Source organism: Erythranthe guttata, chromosome 14 (assembly GCF_056151865.1).
Source record: "Erythranthe guttata isolate IM_541 chromosome 14, IM_541, whole genome shotgun sequence".
Classification (NCBI taxonomy): domain Eukaryota; kingdom Viridiplantae; phylum Streptophyta; class Magnoliopsida; order Lamiales; family Phrymaceae; genus Erythranthe; species Erythranthe guttata.
In genome coordinates, this window is record NC_142546.1 from 4122003 (window position 1) to 4144081 (window position 22079).

The 22079-nt window shown below is 37.5% G+C and overlaps 3 protein-coding genes across 4 annotated transcripts; 2 read left to right on the plus strand and 1 right to left on the minus strand.

The window, feature by feature from the left end:
• Positions 1 to 263: 263 nt before the first annotated feature.
• Positions 264 to 12774, plus strand: LOC105960062 (Tetratricopeptide repeat (TPR)-like superfamily protein). Of its 2 annotated transcripts, none has more exons than XM_088814000.1 (19): positions 264 to 766; positions 880 to 1039; positions 1134 to 1252; positions 1370 to 1444; positions 3240 to 3333; positions 3448 to 3566; positions 4228 to 4298; positions 4759 to 4894; positions 4974 to 5146; positions 5595 to 5800; positions 6192 to 6322; positions 7331 to 7407; positions 7945 to 8019; positions 8193 to 8385; positions 9323 to 9442; positions 9785 to 9923; positions 10141 to 10181; positions 10892 to 11155; positions 11815 to 12774. In XM_088814000.1, the coding sequence occupies exons 1-19, from the start codon at positions 620 to 622 to the stop codon at positions 12496 to 12498; spliced, it is 3024 nt and encodes a 1007-aa protein (XP_088670126.1). In that variant the 5' UTR covers positions 264 to 619; the 3' UTR covers positions 12499 to 12774. The 2 variants fall into 2 exon arrangements, with proteins under 2 accessions (XP_088670126.1, XP_088670127.1); XM_088814001.1 differs by having other exon boundaries at positions 358 to 766; positions 3240 to 3370.
• A 2840-nt stretch (positions 12775 to 15614) lies between these two features.
• LAC3 (laccase 3) lies at positions 15615 to 18284 on the plus strand. The gene is made up of 6 exons (XM_012983776.2): positions 15615 to 15762; positions 15902 to 16053; positions 16135 to 16379; positions 16487 to 16615; positions 16936 to 17865; positions 17981 to 18284. Exons 1-6 carry the CDS (start codon positions 15640 to 15642, stop codon positions 18109 to 18111), a joined length of 1710 nt encoding a protein of 569 aa, XP_012839230.2. The 5' UTR covers positions 15615 to 15639; the 3' UTR covers positions 18112 to 18284.
• A 90-nt stretch (positions 18285 to 18374) lies between these two features.
• CHX25 (cation/H+ exchanger 25) lies at positions 18375 to 21687 on the minus strand. Its single transcript, XM_088814002.1, has 3 exons — positions 21302 to 21687; positions 20166 to 21170; positions 18375 to 19688 (listed from the first exon to the last, which is right to left on the minus strand). Exons 1-3 carry the CDS (start codon positions 21497 to 21499, stop codon positions 18516 to 18518), a joined length of 2376 nt encoding a protein of 791 aa, XP_088670128.1. The 5' UTR covers positions 21500 to 21687; the 3' UTR covers positions 18375 to 18515.
• Positions 21688 to 22079: the final 392 nt, after the last annotated feature.

Below are 22079 nucleotides of genomic sequence, written 5' to 3' on the forward strand. Positions count from 1 at the left end.
ATAAGAATAATATATATATATATATATATATATATATATTAAAAAAAAAAAAAAAAAAAAAAAAAAAAAAAAAGAGAAGGCAGCTCGCGAGCTGCCGAACAACTAATTTTAGGCTCGAGCTCGAGCTCGTCCGAAGCTCGAGCTCGAAAAACCCGAGCTCGAATTCGAGCTTTTTTCGAGCCGGCTCGTCGAGTTCGCGAGCCGGCTCGGCTCGTTTACCACCCCTAGTTGCAAGTAAATAGTTATAGTGTGCAGGTGCTACTAATAATAACAGATTTTAGTCACTACCTTTCTAGAAGTAGAAATTAGAATCTAATAAGGCAACAGAAAAAAGAGAAAAACCAAACCCCAAAAGTCGTACTTAAATACCGAAAATACCCCTGACATGACATGAAATCACAGGCCCACCACAGTGCGCCCGCGGAGAGTACTACTGCTGCTGCTGCTAACGCAACTTTCCTCATCAGCTAGGTCAAAGATTCTCTCCCGCAAACACCGTTTCAGAGTTGCTGCTGCGCGCGTCTGTGGCCCGGCCCGTTTCGATTTTCCGTCGAGGAAAGGAAAAAAAGAGAATCTTGATTTGTATCGGTTTCGAAGATCACTGTTGTTGTTGTACGAAATGGCGTCCAAATTCGGGTTAGCCGGTGGCATCCCGGAGCGGCGGGTCCGACCCATTTGGGACGCCGTCGACTCTCGCCAGTTCAAGAACGCCCTCAAGCTCTGCACCGCACTCTTATCCAAATACCCAAATTCTCCTTACGCACTCGTGAGTACCCCTCCATTGTCGCACTTTTTTTTTTTATTATACTTTTGTGCGAGAAAGATTTCTCTGTTGTTCGTTACTGTTTTTCGGAATCATTTGTTGCTGATTTTGTGCAGGCGCTGAAGGCTTTGACATTGGAAAGGATGGGTAGGAATGAGGAGGCGCTATCTGTTTGTTTAAATGCCAAGGATATTTTGTGCACTAGTGACCCCAATGTCTTCGTCGACGATCTCACCCTCAGCACTTTACAGATTGTTTTCCAGCGACTGGATCACTGTGAGTTTTTCATTCTTCTTCGATTCTTCAGTTAATTAACGGGTGTTCCGTGCTCGGATGAATGTGCATTGATGTATTGGTTGTAAATCGACAGTGGGGATGGCCACGAGTTGTTACGAACACTCTTGTGCAAAATATCCCAACAATTTGGAATTAATGATTGGCCTGTTCAATTGTTACGTGCGAGAGTACTCATTTGTGAAGCAGCAACAGGTTGGTGCAATGAATTCGCTTTGGAAACTTCGGTGCATTCAACGATTATTAATCGCTTATTCTCGTTTATTACTCTTATGTTGTGTTATTTTCTGTTATTTCTTATCCTTATCTTAGATAGCTATTAAGATGTACAAGTCTGCTGGTGAAGAAAGGTTCTTGCTCTGGGCAGTTTGCAGCATCCAGTTGCAGGTTTTTAGTTGCTTGCCCTCCTATATCTCCTCCTCTTTTTATGAATATATGATTTATGACTCCATAGTACTAGAGGAAAACGTGTCACGCTTAAGGTTTGCTTACAGGGACTGATTTGAAATGGTAATAAGGTTAACAAGTTACGTCAAAATGTCGTGTTTTTCTCTCATTCAATTCTTTTGTTGTGTCTGTTTTCTGTTCTGTGTGTTTTCTGCTCTTCTGTTTGAAACCAATAAATGCTGTGTCCGATTGAATGATTTTGAGTTTTTAGAATGACTTGCGTGTAAGCCAACTCCTTTTGTTTTCTAATATAATTTATGTTTTTATATTAAGTGTAGAATTTTTTAAAATGTACAATAAATAAAATTTGTGCTAATAAAATTAAAGAACTTTCACACAAATACACTCCAATTACTGAAGTTTAAAACTACATAAAGATTTCTAATTTTTTAAATTTTATGAAGCTTTTGAATTTTTTTTCTCCTGTAATTTGATCTCTGAATTTTTCATGAACATCATATAATTAATTTTACATTTTGTTGCATTTTTTGTATAGTTATAAAATTTCAATGTTTATAATAAAATACAATTATATAAAGGAAAAATAGGGGAGAGGGTGCGGCAAAACATGGCCGCAATTCGTGGGCATTCTGGCCGCAAGTTATGGGCATTTGCAGCCCGAAATGGCACTTGGGGGGGTGGGGGTGGGTGGGCAAGTAGCATTCCAGTTCTTATAATTCTAAACTAGTGTCGTCATACCTATAAAGACTAGCTGAATAAAAGGGAAATTGGTAAAGACGCCGAAAGAGTTATTTGTTGCATACGGAACATGCGAAGAGCATCACCTGGTAAAGAAATGTTGGCAAATAACTTCACATTATTAAGAATTTTAATTTATACCACTACTGTTCTTTTTGGAAGTAGTATGTGAAACTAACATTAAATTGATGTATGTAACAAGGGGTTCTTATGCTAAAATTTATGGAGCACTTTTTACTATGCGGTAAAAACTTATTTCTGGACTAATTTCAATTGGTAGAAGAAGTCGCACAAGATTTACTATATAGAGATCCCTCTTTTGTGCCATGGTGAATTGGTGATTGCTATTTTTGTGTTGGCTCTAGAAAAGGGGATCATAAGTGAACTGATTTTGTTTTTCTCTTTGTTTCTCTTACTTACAAACCCCCCCCCCCCCCCTGATTGGACTGGTTCATCTTTTCAGGCTATATTATATAAATTATACAAAATGATGAACTTATTGTGCTTATAGATATGGAGAGCAAATTTTTGCTGGTTACTAATTATTACTCGTATGAGGGACTTTGTTTCATAGCAATTTTATTTGAATCTAGATTTGTATATTTATGATAGATTTGAAGCAGAAATAGTCTGCGGATTTTGAGTCCAAGTATTATCGCGTATTGATTCAACTGGAACAAAATCGCTGACATGCTTTCTAACTGTTCAGTATTTCCTCACATTTTAACTTTTGAAAGTATCTGTTTGTATTTGTTCAAAACTGTTATTCAAATATTTAAAGACTATTGAAATAATATTTTTGGCCTTTCATATGTGTACATGAGTATGTAGCATGCACAAAGTTGGTGGGACAAGCCCATACAAATTGACTCATAAGTATGCAGTTATATTTAGCACTGATACCAATTTCCTGAATATGATGATCATGTAAATTTAGACTTTGCTGATCCTTGCCAATGATATAATCTGTTCATAACTATTTACACTTACACTTTGCTGATAATTACATTTTTTATGGTGTTTGATCTGGCTGAAGGTTTGTTGTGGCAATGGGGGGGATAAGCTTTTCCAGTTGGCAGAAGGTTTGCTCAAGAAACATATAACTTCTCACGGTTTGCATGAGCCAGAAGGTGCTTCTTCTTCTTCTTCCTCTTCCGACTGTTTTCAGTAGGTACTTTGAAGGAATGTAGTTCTGGATTTTGGGGGATTGTTTTACCTTCTGAAGCCACTATTATTTGATGCAGCGCTTAGTGTTTATATATCTCTATTGGAGCAACAAGGCAAGTATGGTGATGCATTGGAGATTCTTTCTGGAAGTTTAGGATCTCTTATGTTGATTGAAGTGGACAAACTACGGCTACAGGTACTCCTTAGAATATTACTCTCTAGCAATGTATCTCAATAACAGCCTTCAATATGGTTTGTTTTCACCCCTTACAAGTCCACTACGGTTGCTCTTCAATCTATTTTGCAATTAAGAGCACAAACCGTATATTGAGTAGTTTCTCATGTGAACTTAAGATCATTGGTCTGATAGGTGGAGTGGTGCATGCGAGCACAAACTGTATATTGCGTCAATTGTCATATATTGGTAGTTTGGTCCAACTTTGTTACAATCTAGAAGAAAGAGATTTTAGTTTCAGGCTCTCACCCAAATTCTTCCAATTTTAAAAACACAATTTGTAGTTTGACACATCCTCAGAATTTTTATGAATGATTCACTACCCTTTTTAGGTATGCCCTTCCCTTTTTCATAACTCTATTTATACAGACCCACCAAGGATACTCTCTGCGCAGATGTGTAAATTCCATTTTAAATGGTAAATTATTCCAAGATATGTATGGGGAAGTTTTTAGAATGTTATCGACAACAATGAACTTTGGAGTGGTGCCATCTTTAATATTTCTTTAGATGGTTTAAATATTCTTCATGAATATTATTGTTTGCGTAATTCAATTTAGTTCTCCATGGTAGTTTCTGTTCGTCCTTATTTAAGTTTGTTCCTGTAACTGTAAGTTGACAGGGAAGGCTTCTTGCTAGGGCAGGAGACTATGCTGCTGCAGCTGACATATTTCAGAAAGTTTTAGAATTATGGTATGCCTTTCAAACTTCTATAAAAAATAATATAAAAGCAACCAAGTCTTGGGATTTTATCGATAAAATAAATAATTGGTTTATCTTTATGTTGTTTAGTAAAGATGATGTTGCTGTGGACATATGAACCTTTTTGATATTCTGGAATTTTGTATCATTTTAAATTTTAACCTAACTCTAGTAGACTATTGAATCTTAGTAACAGATTTGTTAAATCCATCATTTTCTAGTTATCTAAGTGTAATAGGTTTTGAGAAGATTTTAGGTATCTTTGCATGTGCAGTATGAAAAGTCACAACTATTATTGTTGAAGCCTCTTCATATGAAGAATGTAAAATAATATGATAACTGCTGTAGGTTTATCTGCTATCTCAATGCTTAATTTCATAGTTTCTATCATTTTTACTGATTTGCTCGATACATATTTGACAATTTTACTTTTTCTTTCTCTGGATTGTAGTCCCGACGACTGGGAAAGTTTACTGCAATACCTTGGCTGTCTGCTGGAGGATGATAGTATCTTGATCAAAGAGACTGATCCCGTCCACACACTAAAATCTATTCAGTCCAAGAATTTGCATATATCAGATGAACTTGTAACTTCTTTAGTTCCCTTCAACTTACTTTACGAATAAACATTCTACAGCATTTGACTGGTTCAACTTCTTTGTGCAGTTTGATTCACGTATGTCAAGTGCAGTGAGATTTGTACAGAAATTAATGGAGACCAATAGTAATTCTGAAAGATGTCCATACTTGGCACATCTTGAAATTGACAGACGAAAGCTTCTGTTTGGGAAAGGTGATGCTGAGAAAGTGGTTGAGGATCTCATTCAATATTTTATCAGGTATATAATACCCTGATAAGTCTACCTTTAGCATTTGGTTCCTTTGTCTTTTCCTTTGTCTTTCATTTTATATTCTCGGAGCACGTCCTTTTTTTTTTCTTCTTGTTTTCATCTCAATCTTGATGTAAAGATCATGAACACATGGCGTTGATCTGTGTTTTACTCGTGCTGACGGTTGGGTTATCAGCCTTTAATTTTTGAAAAAGGGTCGGTGTAGTGATTTTTATCAAATCAGTCTATTCATGAATCATGACATGAAAAATGAGTTCATTTTACAGCACCTACCAAAATCTGTAAACGTATAGCATAAATGGCAAAGAGCTGTAGATGTCTTTCATTACCAGACTACCAGTATATTGAATTTTGATTGCACACATGATCATTACTTGACACTTCTGCATTTTTTCTTTATGATCATACAATCGAACGCTTGTTTATCTGGGTGCAGGTTTGGTCACTTGTCTTGTTTCACTTCAGACGTCGAAATGGTTCTTGAAGTTCTTGATACTAATAAGAAGAGCGAGTTTTTGAAGAAACTAGTGAAGGAAAATGAAGCTAGTAGCACGGATGTGCCAACTAAAGAACTTGGGAAGTCCATAACTGTATTCAAAGTCCAGAACTTAATTGGTGATGTTTTCGCTCTACCAGTGGCTGGTATGCATTCAGTCATTTCATTTTATGACTTGATCTGGTTCACACTTCTGTTAATATAAATCTTGTTGCCCTTTTACCATTTCATCGCAATTGCATTTGTTTCTTCTAGCAGAGATTGCCTCCTTTCACCTCCATTTTATTGGAGCATTTTTTTATAAATCTTAATGATTATGGAATATAAAATATGGATCGTTTTTGTCTTTCTTGCTTCACTAAGTTTTTTCAAAATCCATGATGTCGTTGCTGTTTTTCTTATACTTTATGTAACACTCGTTTACATCATATGTTGTAATTACTTTTTATGGATCTAAGTGCTAATGTGGCAATTCAGTTATATTGACTTGTTATGCATTTCGGGGCCAATTATAATTCTGTTGTATGTTATTGACAGAACTTGAGGACATAGCTGTAAGAATGATTGAAATGTTCTGTAAGAATGTTCCTCTGTCAAAAGAGTTGGATGCGCAAGAGAGTATGTATGGTGAAGAGCTTTTGTCAATGGCATGCAATGTTTTGGTGCAGGTACTGGTTTATGTTCACAAACTTGTATTCATAATCTCATTTATGTGCTCCAATTGCTTTGTATGGCACAACTGGTACAGAAGACTTGTTTATGTTTTTCTTATCCAAAACTTGATAAAGAACAGTGAACTTTTTATGTAATGCATCTTCTCAATTGTGATACTATGTATTTGGTTTAGAGCTTTGCTCAGACAGTTTGAACCTGGATCCCCTTTTATTGCACTTGCTGTATTTTGTCTCACAAGACCTATCACAGCAGATATGCAGCTAATATTCTGACTTCCTATCATATGATTCTCTGTCCTTGCTAATGGTGATATTGCAGACATATTACAGCATGAAACACTTCAAACAAATCCCTATATACTGGTCCTTTGATAGCAAGTTTCAGCAGGAACATAAATAGCTAGAGCGTATTCTTGTCTCCTATTTTGTCCTCCATTTACACAGTTTAACTGATCGTATTGCTAATGGATTTTGAGTTACTCCGGTGCAAGCTTTTATTATGTGGATTATATGTCTGGTGTTCTGCTCTGAAAGTCTTTCAGTTTCTTGTTTTGCTTTGAAATCCGAGATAGAATATGGATGTAGGTATATGTTACTCTTGGGTGGGTTTCATTTGAGAAATCATGCTCTAAGTTGAATTTCATCTTGTTTTTGGGATTTTTGAAACCTAATGCTATATTTTCCTGGATTTGTTTTTTCGTGCTGAAGTTATTCTCGATAATGTCCCCTAATTTGTTTCTCTCACCAATCATTTGGAAAATTTTGCCCCCACTATCACTTTATCATGCCGATTCTCCTATTTGAATACCCCTACCTATATAAATCATGATATAAAATGTAATGTGGAGGAACCACTGTCTCTCTTCAAGTCTAAATTTTATTTTGACAATTGACTTTTTAACTTCTCTATTAAGGTTCTATTTTTAGTTAATTGTATGTGCTCACCTTAGTTCACGAAGAATTATGTTGTTTCAATCCATAATCTTTTTGACTTTGTGGCAGCTTTTCTGGCGTACAAGGGATCTTGGCTATTTGCTGGAGTCGATTATGATTCTGGAATTTGGTTTGACTATCCGAAGGTTTGGCATTTAACTTCGCTGATTATTTGCTGTCAGTGCTTCATGCTATTCCTTTAGACTGTTTGCATGAATGATTGGTTGTTTGCATATTAAGTCAATAGACTCCTGATGCCTTAAGAACGTAGACTTTATATCTCGTTGGTTGTCACATTGCTATATTCCCTTGGAATAATGCTGGAGATCTCCTTGAAGTTTGCATAGAGACCTTACGGATTTTCTTTTATGCCCTGAATTCTTGTACGTCCATAGTACTAGGAAGAAAAATTGTTGAAACAGTGTACTTGTAAGGGTTGCAACAGTTTGGGTTAGTCTGAATGCCAATGGTGTCGGTCATGGTTGTATTTATTTTGGACCTTTTTCTTGTATTGAATGTTAGCAAAGCATGCAGAACTCACCATACTATAAAATGTGTTGTATCTCTCTTGCATTGATGTTTTTCTGAGATAAATGTCATAGCTTTATTCCGAGAATATGTATACAAACAAATTGCTGCTACATCTAAATCTCACAGTTTCTTATTTTCATTGTTTTTTGCAGATATGTGTGGCAATATAAGATTTTGTTGGTCCATCTTTATACTTACTGGAATTCCCTTCCATTAGCTTATGAACGGTAACCAATTCTTCAGCTTTACCAAATTCTATCTCTCGCTCTCTCCCTCTCTGTCAAATCAATAATTCTGCTACTATGTGGCTTGGATGGTTGACCAGAGGGTCCGATTTGAAATCTGTATTGAGTTGTCTGTTTTACTGCACCCTGGTTTTGAGTTTCTTTCTTCTATGTAGTTATAAATCCTTGGATGTGAAGAATATCTTGCTGGAGACAGTATCTCACCACATTTTACCACAAATGTTAGTATCTCCTCTGTGGGCAGATTTAAATGATCTATTGAAGGATTATTTAAAATTTATGGATGATCACTTTCGGGAATCAGCAGATCTTACATTCCTTGCGTATCGACATAGGAACTACTCAAAAGTAAGTTGGATGCTTTTAAAAGTGCTTTATTATATTTAAACTTTTAATATTCTTGAGTGACTTGTCACCGTTCTCTTGGATCTGAAAATATCCTCAAGCCGTATTGAGCTGGCCCATGTATAGAATGGGTAATTTTTATTTTAGAAAAGAAGCTATGGACCTTGGGAACTTAGTATCCATTTATCTGTTTCCTTTCTTTTTTTGAATGAAAATGATTGTTAAATAATTAAGATTGGTATGTGCATCTTCTTTTATCTCTATATTTTAGATGCAAACTCAAAAGATCCCAATTCATTTTCTGGAAATCTAACTCCTATTATACTTGCTTAACATCTCGGGTGGGGATAACTGGCACTGAGTGGAGTTACTGCATCGAATGTTAGAGCACCAAAGGGTGGTGCATGCGGCATTTTATTAACGTGATTTAGTTTCTTGGAACAAACTCCTGAAATTACATGTATTGCTTAAAATATGTTTTGTAGAGGCTCTTTGTAAATCTCCCAGCCCCATGTCATGTTTTCGTAGAGGCTGATGTTCTGTTATAAAATCAAGAAAGGATAATTGCTACACAAAACAGCAACACAGAAACATCTGATAACGTCTCCTCGTGCTGGAGGATCTCTTCCAATTAAGAAACTTCGTCTAGAGATTGGCAAATGCTAGTTGACATTTAGGGGTTCAATATGTGAGTAATATTGTGCCAATGCTTCTTTCTCATGAAATAAATAAACAAGTCTCGTGTCACCAAGTAGCACTTTGTTTGTTATAATAAAACTTGTAGTCTTACATTTTTCCTTGTCAAGGACATAAGCTGATTATAGTCCTTTGCAGTTTAATGATTTGTTACTTTTTATTTTTTTATAGGAGTTTAAGCAACTTTATTAGAATGTGCTGCGTGACAACTTACAAATCCTCTTCTTCGTCTTTGATGTTATAGGTTATTGAATTTGTGCAATTCAAGGAAAGATTGCAGTGTTCCGGTCAGTATATAATGGCAAAGATTGAATCACCCATTTTACAACTAAAGCAGAACTCAAATAATATTACCGAAGAGGAGGTAAATATGTTCTGGCCCTGTGCTTTACCACTTGTTATCTACAAGATTATCTAACTTATATCTTAGCTCCAAATTCTGGGAAGAACTGCTGTTTCCAGATTTGATATGTACGATTTAGCATTCTTCATTCATTCCAATTTAGTGAAAAAAACTTCTATGCCACTAACTAATACTAATCTAAAATCTAATGCAATAGAAAGAACTCTCTTTTCTGTATGCGCTTCAGTTGGCATTGTGGGCTTCACTCTATCGGAAAAGTACAAACAGCTTTCGAGAAAACCTGTTTACTGATCTTTAACTTTTACCCAAATGAGAATATTTCTGAACAAAATTCTTTCTCAGAGCATCCTGGAAAGTTTGAGATGTGGAACTCACTTCATGGAGCTATCAAATGAGATCAGAAGCAAATCATTGACCTTTAATGAGGACCTGAAATTACGACCTTGGTGGACGCCAACTTATGATAAAAATTATCTCTTGGGTTAGTATTCTCCCTTCTAATTGCATAGTTGTAAAAACTTAGATGAAAAAAAACAGATGCCGGTTGCTTTATCCAGGGATTTCTACACCAATAATCTTTCTTAATGCAATTTCTCCAATGGCGTTTATTTGTCCATGTTACCCAATCTTGTCAAAAAGCTATCTTAGTACTTGCTCTATGGTGATAACATCTATTGATAAATGTTCCATGTTTCCAGGACCCTTTGAAGGAGTGTCATATTGTCCTAGAGAAAACATGGTATGGATATTTACCTTTCAACTTATTATTTTGTTGATGACATGTTTTTTCCTGATATAATGGAATTTTCAACGAAACTTTGTTGATTATCTTTTATTGTGTCCATGCGTAACTTATATCACTAAAACTGACCGCCTTTAATTTCATATAAATTCTGTAATTTTCTGAAGTTGTAAAGGATTAGATTTGCTTTACCTTTGTGTGGATCAGCAACTCATGCTTTTGTTAGGCCACAAATAATTCTTATTACTAGTATTAGCATATGCGATGGTAGCCTTGTCTTCAAATTATATGTACTTGAGATATTACCAAGATTTAGTGCTTGTGGAGCTCTACTGGATTTCTTTTTTGGGTTCATAGACACGATTTAAATCTTCTTGTATCTTACCTTCTTCTAGTGGTCGTCTGTGATACTGATCCAGCAAATAAAACAGACTGAAACTTTTTTCATTTTGTTTTTGAAATCTGAATCTTTTCTTATTAAAAAAGATAGAAGAATTTGGCCCGTCGCCAAGGTAATCCGACAATTTATTCAGCTGCTGCTTTTTTCTGCTTTCTTGTTTTGCAGAAGATATTGATTTGTGTGCCTGACATCTTTTGCTAGTCCTCTTCATTGACAGAAACTCCACAATTGATATTATCTTGAGTTGATTAAATAATATGGTTCTGTTTCCAAACTCTGAAATTTGATATACATCACTCTCTCGCAGCATAATCAGATGAAGCAAACAGAATCAAATGTTCTGAAAACCGTTGAGAAAAGATCTCTTCTTCCAAGGATGATCTATTTGTCAATGTATTCTGCTTCAGCCTCGGTGAAGGGAAGTATTGAAGCCAATGGGTCGGTAGTTGATCCGAAATTCTCATCGGAGCTAAAAATGTTACTTGAGCGCTATGCTAAGTTCCTGGAATTTCCCTTCCAAGATGCGATAGAACTTGTCCTTGGGGTTTCAAGTGGCCAGAAGCCCTTTGAGGTATGTTCTTTTTTATTTTATAGAACTTAGTCTTGCATGTTGCATCCCTATACATGAGAAAGAGCAATGGATGCTATCACAGTTGGGTTCTTTACGTTAACAGCTTTTGTTTTGTTTTTCTTTATCTCGTAATAAAACAGAAGAAAAAAAACAGTTGTAAAAGCGAGAGAGATGGAAGAAATGAACAATGTAGAAACTTCAAAGAAATAATTAAGAAACAATGCACAATTAATCATGAACTTTTACTGACGCCTTGGCATTAGCATGACAAAGTATGCCCCTCTCGGAAATTACATTCTCTGTCCCTAAACTTAGTCACTAACAGTAAAACTTTTGGTCCCTCGTGTTTAGAGGGCGACAAAGTACTGGCTAAATTTCATAGTTTGAAACACACCAAGAACTGTTAGCAATTACAATCTAATACCAAATACTACATTATTTTCCGATTTCATTTGCCCCAGTCCCTAATTTCTCTAGATTTATTTACCACCTCCTCAATTGCTAACATTGTTTAAGCATCTTGGGCACTTAGTTAAGAGTATTGGGTCTGGCTTTATTTGATATATTACTTACTATGATCGAAGTCGACAAATTGTTTCTAGTTGTACTATATGCTACGAAGTTCACTAATGATCAGGTAAATTTACACTTGCGCGCAGGTACCAAATTCGGATATCATTGACTGGATGAACTTTGCCGTGTTTTTGAATGCTTGGAATCTATCTTCTCACGAGATTAGTTTTCCCAATGGAAAAGATTCTCCCTCTACTACATGGAATCTTGTAAATACTCTGCTGAGAAAGTATGTCCTCGACAAGATCGAATCTGCGGGGCCCATCATTTCTTCTCCAGGTGGCGATCTTCCATTGCTGGTGCAGCTGGTAACAGAACCCTTAGCTTGGCATGCCCTAGTCATCCACTCTTGCATCCGCTCATTACACCCTTCTGGGAAGAAGAAGAAGAAAGGTGGGCCCGTGGACCAATCAAATTCCCAGCTGTCAAACGAGCTACTAAATTCAATACAGTCTCTTTGTGATACAATTGAGGTGGTCTCGAAATGGTTAAAGGAACAGCTTAAAAAACCCAGCGATGAAAAATTTGAATACATATTTTCCGCGGTTGAGAAAAACGGGCCGGGCAAAGTGTTCAAGACTTTGGAGACTTGTGTCGAACAGATGAAGGGCGTCGAACTTGGTGATAGAATTCTCGAGTCGCTACAGTCGTGGGCTCCTGCTGATGTTGTGAGGAATATTAGCGCGGGGCAAGACGGTTTGCTATCCGAGTTTCTCAAAATTTGTGAACTCAAAATTAAATCTTTGCAGGCGCTTAGACTTCAACTGTAGGTCAAGTGAGTTGAAGAGTCGGTTTCAAGTGAGAACTTAATTATTTTTTCCTGTTATGATGCACAATTTTGTTAGTTCCGTGTTTTTTTTTTCCTTTTCTTTTCCATTTAGGTTTATTTCGATTCATCGGAAGATGCATGGGAAATTGGAGTGTTTTGAGAGAGTTTTTTTCCGGTGTACCATTGATTTTCTCTATTTATATGTTGTATATTAGAATAAAAAAATGTTCTTTGATTAACAATTCTGAAATGTGTTTTGCATATTTTTCACCTAAAAGTTTATAGCTTCCATTAATTAATCTTGAGAAAGAATTTGTTTTAGTTGGTTGGTTGCCTAGTTTATGCAATTATAATCAGTTTATTAGTTATGATAGAGCAGTTGGAATCACCAGACCCTTCCATGTGAGAACTCTCTCCCGGAGCTGAAGAACTAACCACTCCCTCTATTAGAAAGTCGAATTAGCAACTTTTAGTCGAGTTTTCAAGTGGATGAGATCGGTCGAGTGGTCTCGGTTAGAGATGGTATTGCACGTGTTTATCGAACCTCGTAATTTCTATTTTACTATTACTACATTGCATATAAATTGGAGCTCGTTGACTGATTGTATAAATAAGGAGCTATTATAAATAAACTCATCATGTGCTACTTATTCATAAGATGACTATACCAAAATTTCTTTTATAAAAAAATCCAGATGAAATTCAGAGGTGTGTAAAAGACTAAAATGCGCCCTCATATTTTAATATGCTCCAATTTCACCCCTTTTATTCAATTTAACCTCAGTTCGACCCTAAATTCACAAATTATTCAGTTTTGACCCTTAATCAAAATTGACTCCAATTTTTACCGTCGCTGTCGGTCAGCTGCAGTTGATCGCTGTTGATTTTTTTTTTCCTGAACATTTTTTGGCGCCGTAAAAACAGTAATATTATTGTGGTTGACAATATATTAATTATGTTACTGTTTAACACAATCATATTGTTATACTACTATCTACCATTGTAGTATTAACACAACAAAATCACTATGTTACATAATATATTATTTTGTAATGCAATAATATTATTATGTTGATCGATCAACAGAGGAAAACATAGTAAACCGCTAAAAAAAATAATATTTATGTGGTTAACAGTAATATTAGTAATATTACTGCAATAACAATAATATTAGTGTGTTTACAGTAATTTTACTGTCAACCACAATCATATCACAATAGAAGACAATAATATTATTACGTTGATCAGTCAACAAATCAAATAAAATAAAAAAAGGCAATATATAAATAAATAAAATTGATGAGGTTGACAAGAAAATTATTAATATTATTGTGTTTATAATAATTTTTACTGTCAACCACAATAATATTACAATAATAGACAAAATAAAAAATAAAAATGAAAAATATTAATGTGGTTGACATTAATATTATTGTGTTTACATTAATTTTACTGTCAACGGCTGTAATATTACTGTCACCGGTTAGTTGAAAACATATTTTTTTTCTTCAAAAAAACAGTTTGAAAAAAGAAAAAGTCAAAATTGAATTTTTTTGGTCAAAATTGTTGAAATTGAAGTTAAATTGAAGTTACAATTAGGATTTAAAGGGTCTGGGTAATTTTATCATAAACGCTAAATTTACCTTTATTTATAAGACATTAAATTGATGGATTTATTGGCAAAATAAATATAACACCTAAACCTAAAATAATAAAAATGGTTGGCCAATGATGTGTATAAATCCAACTAATAACTCAGTTTTACGTAAATATATTTTAATTATTATGTCAAAAATACCCCTAACAATATATGAAAATAAAAATCTCCAAAAAAATAGCAACTTTGTATAATCTTTAATCAAATTTCTCCCCAAAAGATATGTAATCAGCATTGGCATTCTCCATTTCCAAATCTTCACTTGATTTCAGAAAAACCAAACCGGTCTGGACAAAATTTTTTATCGTCCTTGTCTTGTCATAGCTAAAAACCGTTTGCAGTTTTGAATCTCTGTTTGCAACTGCTTCGTCCCTTCTTTACCATAGCTAGGAATCATTCGCAGTTTGCAGTTTTGAATCTCTGTTTACAATTGGTTCGTCACTGCCCTGCCATAGCTAAGAATCACTCACAGTTTGCAATTTTGAATCTTTGTTTGAAATTGCTTTGTCTCTGCCCTGCCATAGTTAAGAACCATTCACAATTTTAAATTCTCTATTTGCTTGCTTTGTCCTTACCTTGCCATATCTAAGAATCGAATGACACGAATCGTTAGCAGTTTGCAGTTTTGAAATCTCCATAGCTGATAATCGTTTGCTTCGAGCCCAAGAATTGGTTGCAGTGTTCAAATCTTTCCGTTTGTTTTTCACTAGTATTGCTGGTTTGATGGTTTGATTAGAGAGAGAGGGAGAGAGAGATAAAAATTTGTGGAAGAGAGATGGTGTGATATGTGAGATTTGTTTTCTGACTTACGTACCATAAAAAAACAAAGATTAATAGTTACGTAAATAGTTAATAACTTAATACCATAAAAAAAACAAAGATTAATAGTTTTGAGGGTACTTATGTCTAGGATAATTGGGCAAATTACTGCCACCCGCTAAGGTATGCTAAATTACGAAAAAACTCTTCATGTTCTGGTAATTACAACCACTCATTCAACTATGTATTGTCTTACACGTTTATCCTTACGGTGTCAAATTTACCTACTGATACATGGTTGAGGGGTTGGTTGTATTTATCCAAACATGAGAGATTTTTTCGTAATTTAGACTTCCCTCGGGGGATGGCCGTAATTTGCCCTAGGATAATTTGTTAACTGAATTTCAAAAGTTAATGAATTATTAAAAAAAAAAAGAAAAAAAAAAGAAAAAAAGAAGAAGTATCAGTTAACATCAAAAAGTTTTATGCAGTAGATTCAATATTTAATGCAAAATTCCTCTTTAACTATTTCACAAAACAGAACCAACCAGTGGGTGCACCAAATCCTCTATGGTTTTGGTGCACTTTGTTCACCCAAAAAAGTGTAAAGATTCCTAACTTAGTGCGTGTCTGTGTGTTTTCTGTACCCTTAAATCCAATCCAATATAAATGCAACTCCCCCATCACTTACTTCTCATCCAACACAAAATAGTACACACATACACAATGGCTCTTTTCAATGTTATTACCACCATGCAACAATGCAATATTCACTGTTTTGCCATTTTTGTTGCAATGATTCTCTCTCTCTCTTTTGCTTCTGCTGAGACTCATTACCATCAATTTGTTGTATGTCTCTCTCTAAAATCATATCATCACACACACACACATATATATATAGATATATATTCATGTGACCTTATCCATTTTGATCATTGATGTTTTTTTGCATGTGTCTGAAATGTAATTATTACCATCAATCAATCAGGTTGAGGCAGCACCAGTGAAGAGGCTGTGCAAAACCCGCAACATAATCACGGTCAACGGGCAGTTTCCGGGTCCCACTTTGGAGGCGCGCGACGGCGACTCTTTCGTTATCAACGTCGTTAACGCCGCACGCTACAACGTCACTCTCCACTGGTAACTTTTTCCTTCAATCCAAATTTAAAAAAAAAAATCAAACTATTTGTCATTTTTTCATCGGCTCGAAATATCCGACAGGCACGGTATTCGTCAGATGAGAACACCGTGGGCCGACGGACCAGAGTACGTGACTCAGTGTCCGATTCAACCGGGAGCGAGTTACACATACAGGTTCAAGATTGAGAATCAAGAAGGCACCCTTTGGTGGCATGCTCATAGCAAATGGCTTAGAGCTACAGTTTACGGAGCACTCGTCATCTACCCTAAATTGGGTGTTCCGTACCCGTTTCCGATGCCCGAAAGAGAGATACCTATACTCCTCGGTAACCAAAAAAAAATAAAAAAAAAAAGAAAAAAAAAAGAAAACCATTTTTTCACCATATATATTATACTCTCCATTAAAACTGATTAATCTTTTTCCTTCAAACAGGGGAATGGTGGGATAGAGATATCATTAGCGTGTTACGACAGTCGAAATTTACGGGCGCTGCTCCAAATGTATCCGATGCATACACCATCAATGGCCAACCTGGAGATCTCTACAGATGCTCAAAGAAAGGTAGTCTGTTTTAGGCCTCGTTTGGTTCCTAAGATAACATTAATAAGTAATCTTACGAAATCCCGGCCAATTGTATTATTGGATTGGGGGAGGTCCAGTAACTAATCTTCCAATTAGCTTTATTTTTTTCGCATTTGCAGCACAACCCGCAAAATTATTAGACCAACCAAACATCCAATAAAATCCAATTATTTAATTCATCACGACTTATCTTACCAGCCAAACGAGGCCTTAGCATATATATAAATAAATACATACATTAGTCATCCTTTGTTTGAACATTAATAGAATGATATATAACTCTTTTTTTGGTGACTTAGAAACAACAAAATTCAACGTAAGAACGGGGGAGACGGTTCTTCTTCGGATCATCAACGCCGCACTCGATCAAGAACTCTTCTTCACAGTCGCCAACCACATGCTAACCGTGGTTGGGAACGACGCCGCTTACAACAAGCCGTTCCAAACCATGGTTATCATGCTCGGGCCCGGACAAACCACCAACGTCCTTCTCACGGCCAACCAACCCGCGGGCCGTTATTACATAGCCGCACGCGCCTACGCCACCGCTCAAAACGCACCGTTCGACAACACAACCGCCACCGCAATCCTCGAGTACAACAACTTTCTCTCACAAAGACCCTTAATGGCCACACTCCCTCGGTTCAACGACACCGCTACGGCAACCGCATACACAAGCCAAGTAAGGAGCCTATCTTCAGGTAAAGTCTTCACCCGAATCGACGAGAACTTATTCTTCACCGTCGGATTAGGCCTCGTGAACTGCCAACCCGGGCCTAGATGCCAGGGCCCGAACAACACGCGGTTCGCAGCCAGCATGAACAACGTGTCATTTGTTTTCCCAAGAAGGACATCACTACTACAAGCCTACTACCAAAACATAGGTGGGGTCTACACGACGGACTTCCCGCGGGTCCCGCCAGTTGCATTCGACTATACGGGCAACGTGAGCCGCGGGCTGTGGCAGCCCCGTTTCGGGACGAAACTATACAAGCTGAGGTTCGGCTCGAACGTGCAGATTGTTTTGCAGGACACTGCTATTGTCTCGACCGAGGACCATCCGATGCATCTTCATGGATACCATTTCTTTGTTGTGGGCCAGGGATTCGGCAATTTCAACCCGAGAAGAGATACTGCGAGATTCAACCTCGTCGATCCTCCCCTGAGGAACACCATCAATGTACCTGTTGGTGGATGGGCCGTTATTCGATTTGTGGCAGATAATCCAGGTTAGTGAAACTGAAACATATATATTTACGAATAAATTGCATTTATTAATAGGCCTTATCGATATATTTTTGTCGAATTCATTTCGTTTTTTTTTTCTTTTTTTCTTTTTTGCAGGAGTTTGGTTGATGCATTGTCACATAGATTCCCATCTAACTTGGGGCTTAGGTATGGCATTCTTGGTCGAGAACGGAATCGGAGAATTGCAGTCCGTCGCGGCTCCTCCACCCGATCTCCCTCCTTGTTAGATTTTTTTTTTCTTTTCGATTTATCAAGTAATTATTGTATTTATTACTGTTTTCTCCATTCATTTCATTGACAAAAACAAGTCAATAGTTTGTTCATGTTGTATTGTTCTTTTCCTACTTCCATTACCAATGTATCCGAAGGTCTAGAATCGGCCGACAAAGGTCTTTAACGAGGCCACCCTGTATTCGATTTTTATTAATGGAATAGAAGTCGTATTCTGGCAAAAAAAAAAATATTGATCTAGAATCGAACTAACGGGAGATTCTTGAAACGATTTTTACGGTTTCTCTGAACAAAAAGAGCAGAATTGTACATACAATAAAGTAATTTAATGTGTGTGTGTGTAGCTCTAAAATGTGCACAAAAACCTGCATTAGACTTCTTTTTACATGCATACGTAACCCTACTTTGTACAAAACGAAAAACTTCTAACCGGATTATGCGAAGCCTTCTCTTGCCCTCTCAAGATTTGCTGCTGCACAACCAAAACCGAAGCCCTACTCCCGAAATCCAACGAGGCAACATACTCCCCTATAATTCCTAACTCGGCGTTCTCGCTCCAATTCGACAGCCCTTTCAAAAGAACCGGATTTATCCCGTACTTTCTCCCCACGATCCAAAGATCGTACGGCTCATTCTTCATCGCCTGAATAGCATCAATCGTTTCCTCCCCATTCTTCGACACCACCTCTCGATAAACGACGCGTCTGTTCCCTTCATTCTTCACCCAAAACCAAGTCACGAGAGCATCGTCCATCTTCTTCTCCACGTGATTATCCCCTTCGTCCTCGTGCGAGAGAAATCTAATCACCGTTAGTGAAATCCGAGTGTTTCCCGCCATTCGGTCCGCGTAAGAGAGCGCCTCCCTCGCGTCCGCACCGCCCAAGAAAAGGACGACAAAGTGGTGGTCCGTCGAACTTCTCAACACGCCGCCGATTAGGTTTCGGCAAGGGGTCTTGTCCACTAGAATCCCCACCGAGCAAGGCGCGTGCGAGAGCACGTTCGAACTCACGGACTGAAAGCGCTGCCTGTTCATCGTCGTCGCTCTCAGGTTGTCCGCTATTTTCTTGTGGAGCGGTAGAATAATCAGGCACGCCTGCTTCGTGAGCGCCAGCTCGCACACGTCTTGGTACATGCTCCTCTTGGGCGAGATCGCCGTGTACGAATGTATCTTGACGCACCCGTTTCTAGCATCCTCGAATATCTTCAGCGCGTTGCGTATGGAGCTCGACTTCGATCCCTCGTCTCGTTTCTCGTCTTCTTGGTCGTGGTCGATGAACACAGGATTCGCGCGGCCGAGGAGCTCGACCAGGCACAGGGCGTGCACGGAGAGAGGGCTGCTCGACGTCGGATTAAAGAGCTCGAGAAGTTTCATGAGCCCGCTGAGATTCTCTTCGCCGTGAATGCCGGCCACTATGTGGAGCTCGGTGTTGGGAGGCGTGTGCTGGATGTTACGCCTCGTGTCCACCATGTAGGGCCTCGTCGGGTCGTAGATTATGCTGATTAAGGGTGACGCCACAGCGGTCACAGCCAGTGACAGTAGCACAAGAATTGTGAACTCGGGCTGCATTATCATCTGCAGAGATCCACAAGACCGGTTCATGATCGTAACAATAATATAGTTTATTGCATTTAGTACCCATGTGCAATACCAAATTGCTAAAAACCCTCGATACATATTTTTTCAGCAGACAAACCCCTGTAAAATGGTGCATGTAAATTGCTAATAAAATTGAAATTTTGCTAATGTTTGTAATACGATGAGTTTTTTTAACAATTAGAGTGAACACAAGGGGGTGCTAAATGCAGTAAACTCCATAGTAATGTATCGAACAAATAACAAAGCTAAGAAAAACCTCAGCAAAAAATCCAATGTTATTTTATTGGCAAAATCCTCTATGATTCAATTTTTTATAACTAAACTAACCCCTAAAAACTCACTTGTATAATAAGGGGGCTATTTGCTAATATTTATAACATAGGGAGTTCTTTAGCAATTCAATGTAACACAAAGAGGGTACTAAATGCAATAAACTCTTTAAAAAACATTTACCTTAAAATCCATCCAGTGCATAAACAAGAGAAGTTCCACCTCACCCCTTAAACTCATTATCAAGCTGAGGGTGAGACTATCTCGAATCGTCATGCCCAAGAAACGAGAAGTGAAGAGCGTCGACAGCATTTTGACGGCGTAACCAACTAACACCATGTAAAGAAGCGGTTCCAAATGCGACCAATGGCCGCTCATGGAAGAAAGATCGGTAATCATGCCGACATACATAAACGAAAAGGGCATGAGAATATCCATCACAATCGTCTCACTTTTCTCGACAAGAATAGCCCCCAATGGGGGACCGTCTGGTACAGCCAAACCGAGCCACAAAGGCCCGTTGGCTACTGCCAGCCCAAGCATATCCGAGAAAAACCCAACGACCAAAACGCCCCCCAGTATTGCAACCACGTAGATCTGATCCACCGGCTTCCCTTTAGGGGTATTTCGGACAATCCACATCATGGCGTGCCTGAGTCCGACTATGATGAACACCAGCACGACTGCCAATGAAATCATGTACCACAAAGCTGCTATTGCCCTGTGCTCCCCTTGCTTGGACGCCTCGAATATGACGACGCCGTTCATTCCGATCACGTCACTTATTATCGCTGTAGATAGTGCCATTTTCCCGATTTCGGAGCTGAGTAGATTCAGCTCCTTCACTATGCGATAAAGAACGGGGAACGCTGTGATAGCTAGTGAAGAAGTTATCCCGAGTATCGAGGAAGCTTTCGACATCTCTTTGCCCAGAGATTTCCTCACGGCAATCGCAACACCTACGCCGCAACAGAGCGGCACAACTATACCGACTATCGCAATGTACCAATTCTTTTTGTCGGCTTTTCTTATCGTAGATATGTCCATTTTCACCCCGGATATGAAGAGGAAATACATGAATCCCATCACTGCGATATTCTTTATCACATACTCTGCGTTATCCGGAAACATGTACGTCACGAATTTCTTGTCACGACATAATACAGAAGGCCCGAGTATAATGCCACCCTATTAAAAAACCAATCACAGAACAAAAAAAAAAAAAAAAGGATTCATTCCCTTCAGAAGCATACCGTCGAACACGTGGCGGGCGGGTTACAAAAAATCAAGAAAAAAGGAGAAAAGATTATTCAACTTACAATGATCTCCGAGACGACCTTAGGTTGTCGAAGGGGTTTGAGGATAAACCGAATGACACGAGAAATAACGATGAGGAACGAAAGCTCCAACAGGACAAGGGGGAAAGAGAAATCTAATGGATTTAGGCCGTAGAAAATACCGTAGGAATGATCGTTGTGTATCTTCCTACATATAATATAAGTCGAGTTCATCACCATTGCTGGTAAGAATTGATGAAGATTGTTCGTTAATCGAAGAAAGAGTGAAGGAAAAAAAAGAAAAAAAATGAGTGCAGAAGATGGGAGCCATGATTGATTAACGGATGTTGCAAGAAACTAACACAGAGAGGTGCGAAAAGTGTTTGGTTGGACAAGCGGAAATATAGTTGTCTCACTTTTTTAGAGTTAGTTAATGTGGTTACTGGTTACTGTATATATAATGGGGATAATTACACTTTTGGTCCCTCATGTTTGGTCCGATTTCACTTTTGGTCCCCCTTGTTCTAAAGTGAACCAAGTTCACCTCCAAGTTTCAATTTTAAACATTTTTGGTCCCCGCCGTTACATGTCCGTTAGCAAGTAACGGAAAACACTATTTTGGGGGTGAAAATTGAAATTTTAATTTCTTTTGGGGCTGAAAAATAATTATAAATTTACAATAGACTACCTATAAGTTTTAATAATAAAAAAAAGAAATTAACGAAACAAAGTATTTTTTATGATACCTAATATTATTATAATTATACTACTTATAATTAAATTTTTAATAATAAAAAAATTAACTAAACAACTTATTTTT

What these genes read in the sequence shown, in the direction of transcription:
- LOC105960062 (XM_088814000.1), top strand. Translation starts at nt 620, where the DNA reads ATGGCGTCCAAATTCGGGTTAGCCGGTGGCATCCCGGAGCGGCGGGTC. An exon ending in CATTTGTGAAGCAGCAACAG is followed by an intron (nt 1,253 to 1,369) that starts GTTGGTGCAATG and finishes TCCTTATCTTAG; the next exon opens with ATAGCTATTAAGATGTACAA. An exon ending in CTTCCATTAGCTTATGAACG is followed by an intron (nt 8,020 to 8,192) that starts GTAACCAATTCT and finishes TCTTCTATGTAG; the next exon opens with TTATAAATCCTTGGATGTGA.
- LAC3 (XM_012983776.2), top strand. Translation starts at nt 15,640, where the DNA reads ATGGCTCTTTTCAATGTTATTACCACCATGCAACAATGCAATATTCAC. An exon ending in CTCATTACCATCAATTTGTT is followed by an intron (nt 15,763 to 15,901) that starts GTATGTCTCTCT and finishes TCAATCAATCAG; the next exon opens with GTTGAGGCAGCACCAGTGAA. An exon ending in AGAGATACCTATACTCCTCG is followed by an intron (nt 16,380 to 16,486) that starts GTAACCAAAAAA and finishes TCCTTCAAACAG; the next exon opens with GGGAATGGTGGGATAGAGAT.
- CHX25 (XM_088814002.1), bottom strand. Translation starts at nt 21,499, where the DNA reads ATGGTGATGAACTCGACTTATATTATATGTAGGAAGATACACAACGAT. An exon ending in AGGTCGTCTCGGAGATCATT is followed by an intron (nt 21,171 to 21,301) that starts GTAAGTTGAATA and finishes GTTTTTTAATAG; the next exon opens with GGTGGCATTATACTCGGGCC. An exon ending in TGCACTGGATGGATTTTAAG is followed by an intron (nt 19,689 to 20,165) that starts GTAAATGTTTTT and finishes GGATCTCTGCAG; the next exon opens with ATGATAATGCAGCCCGAGTT.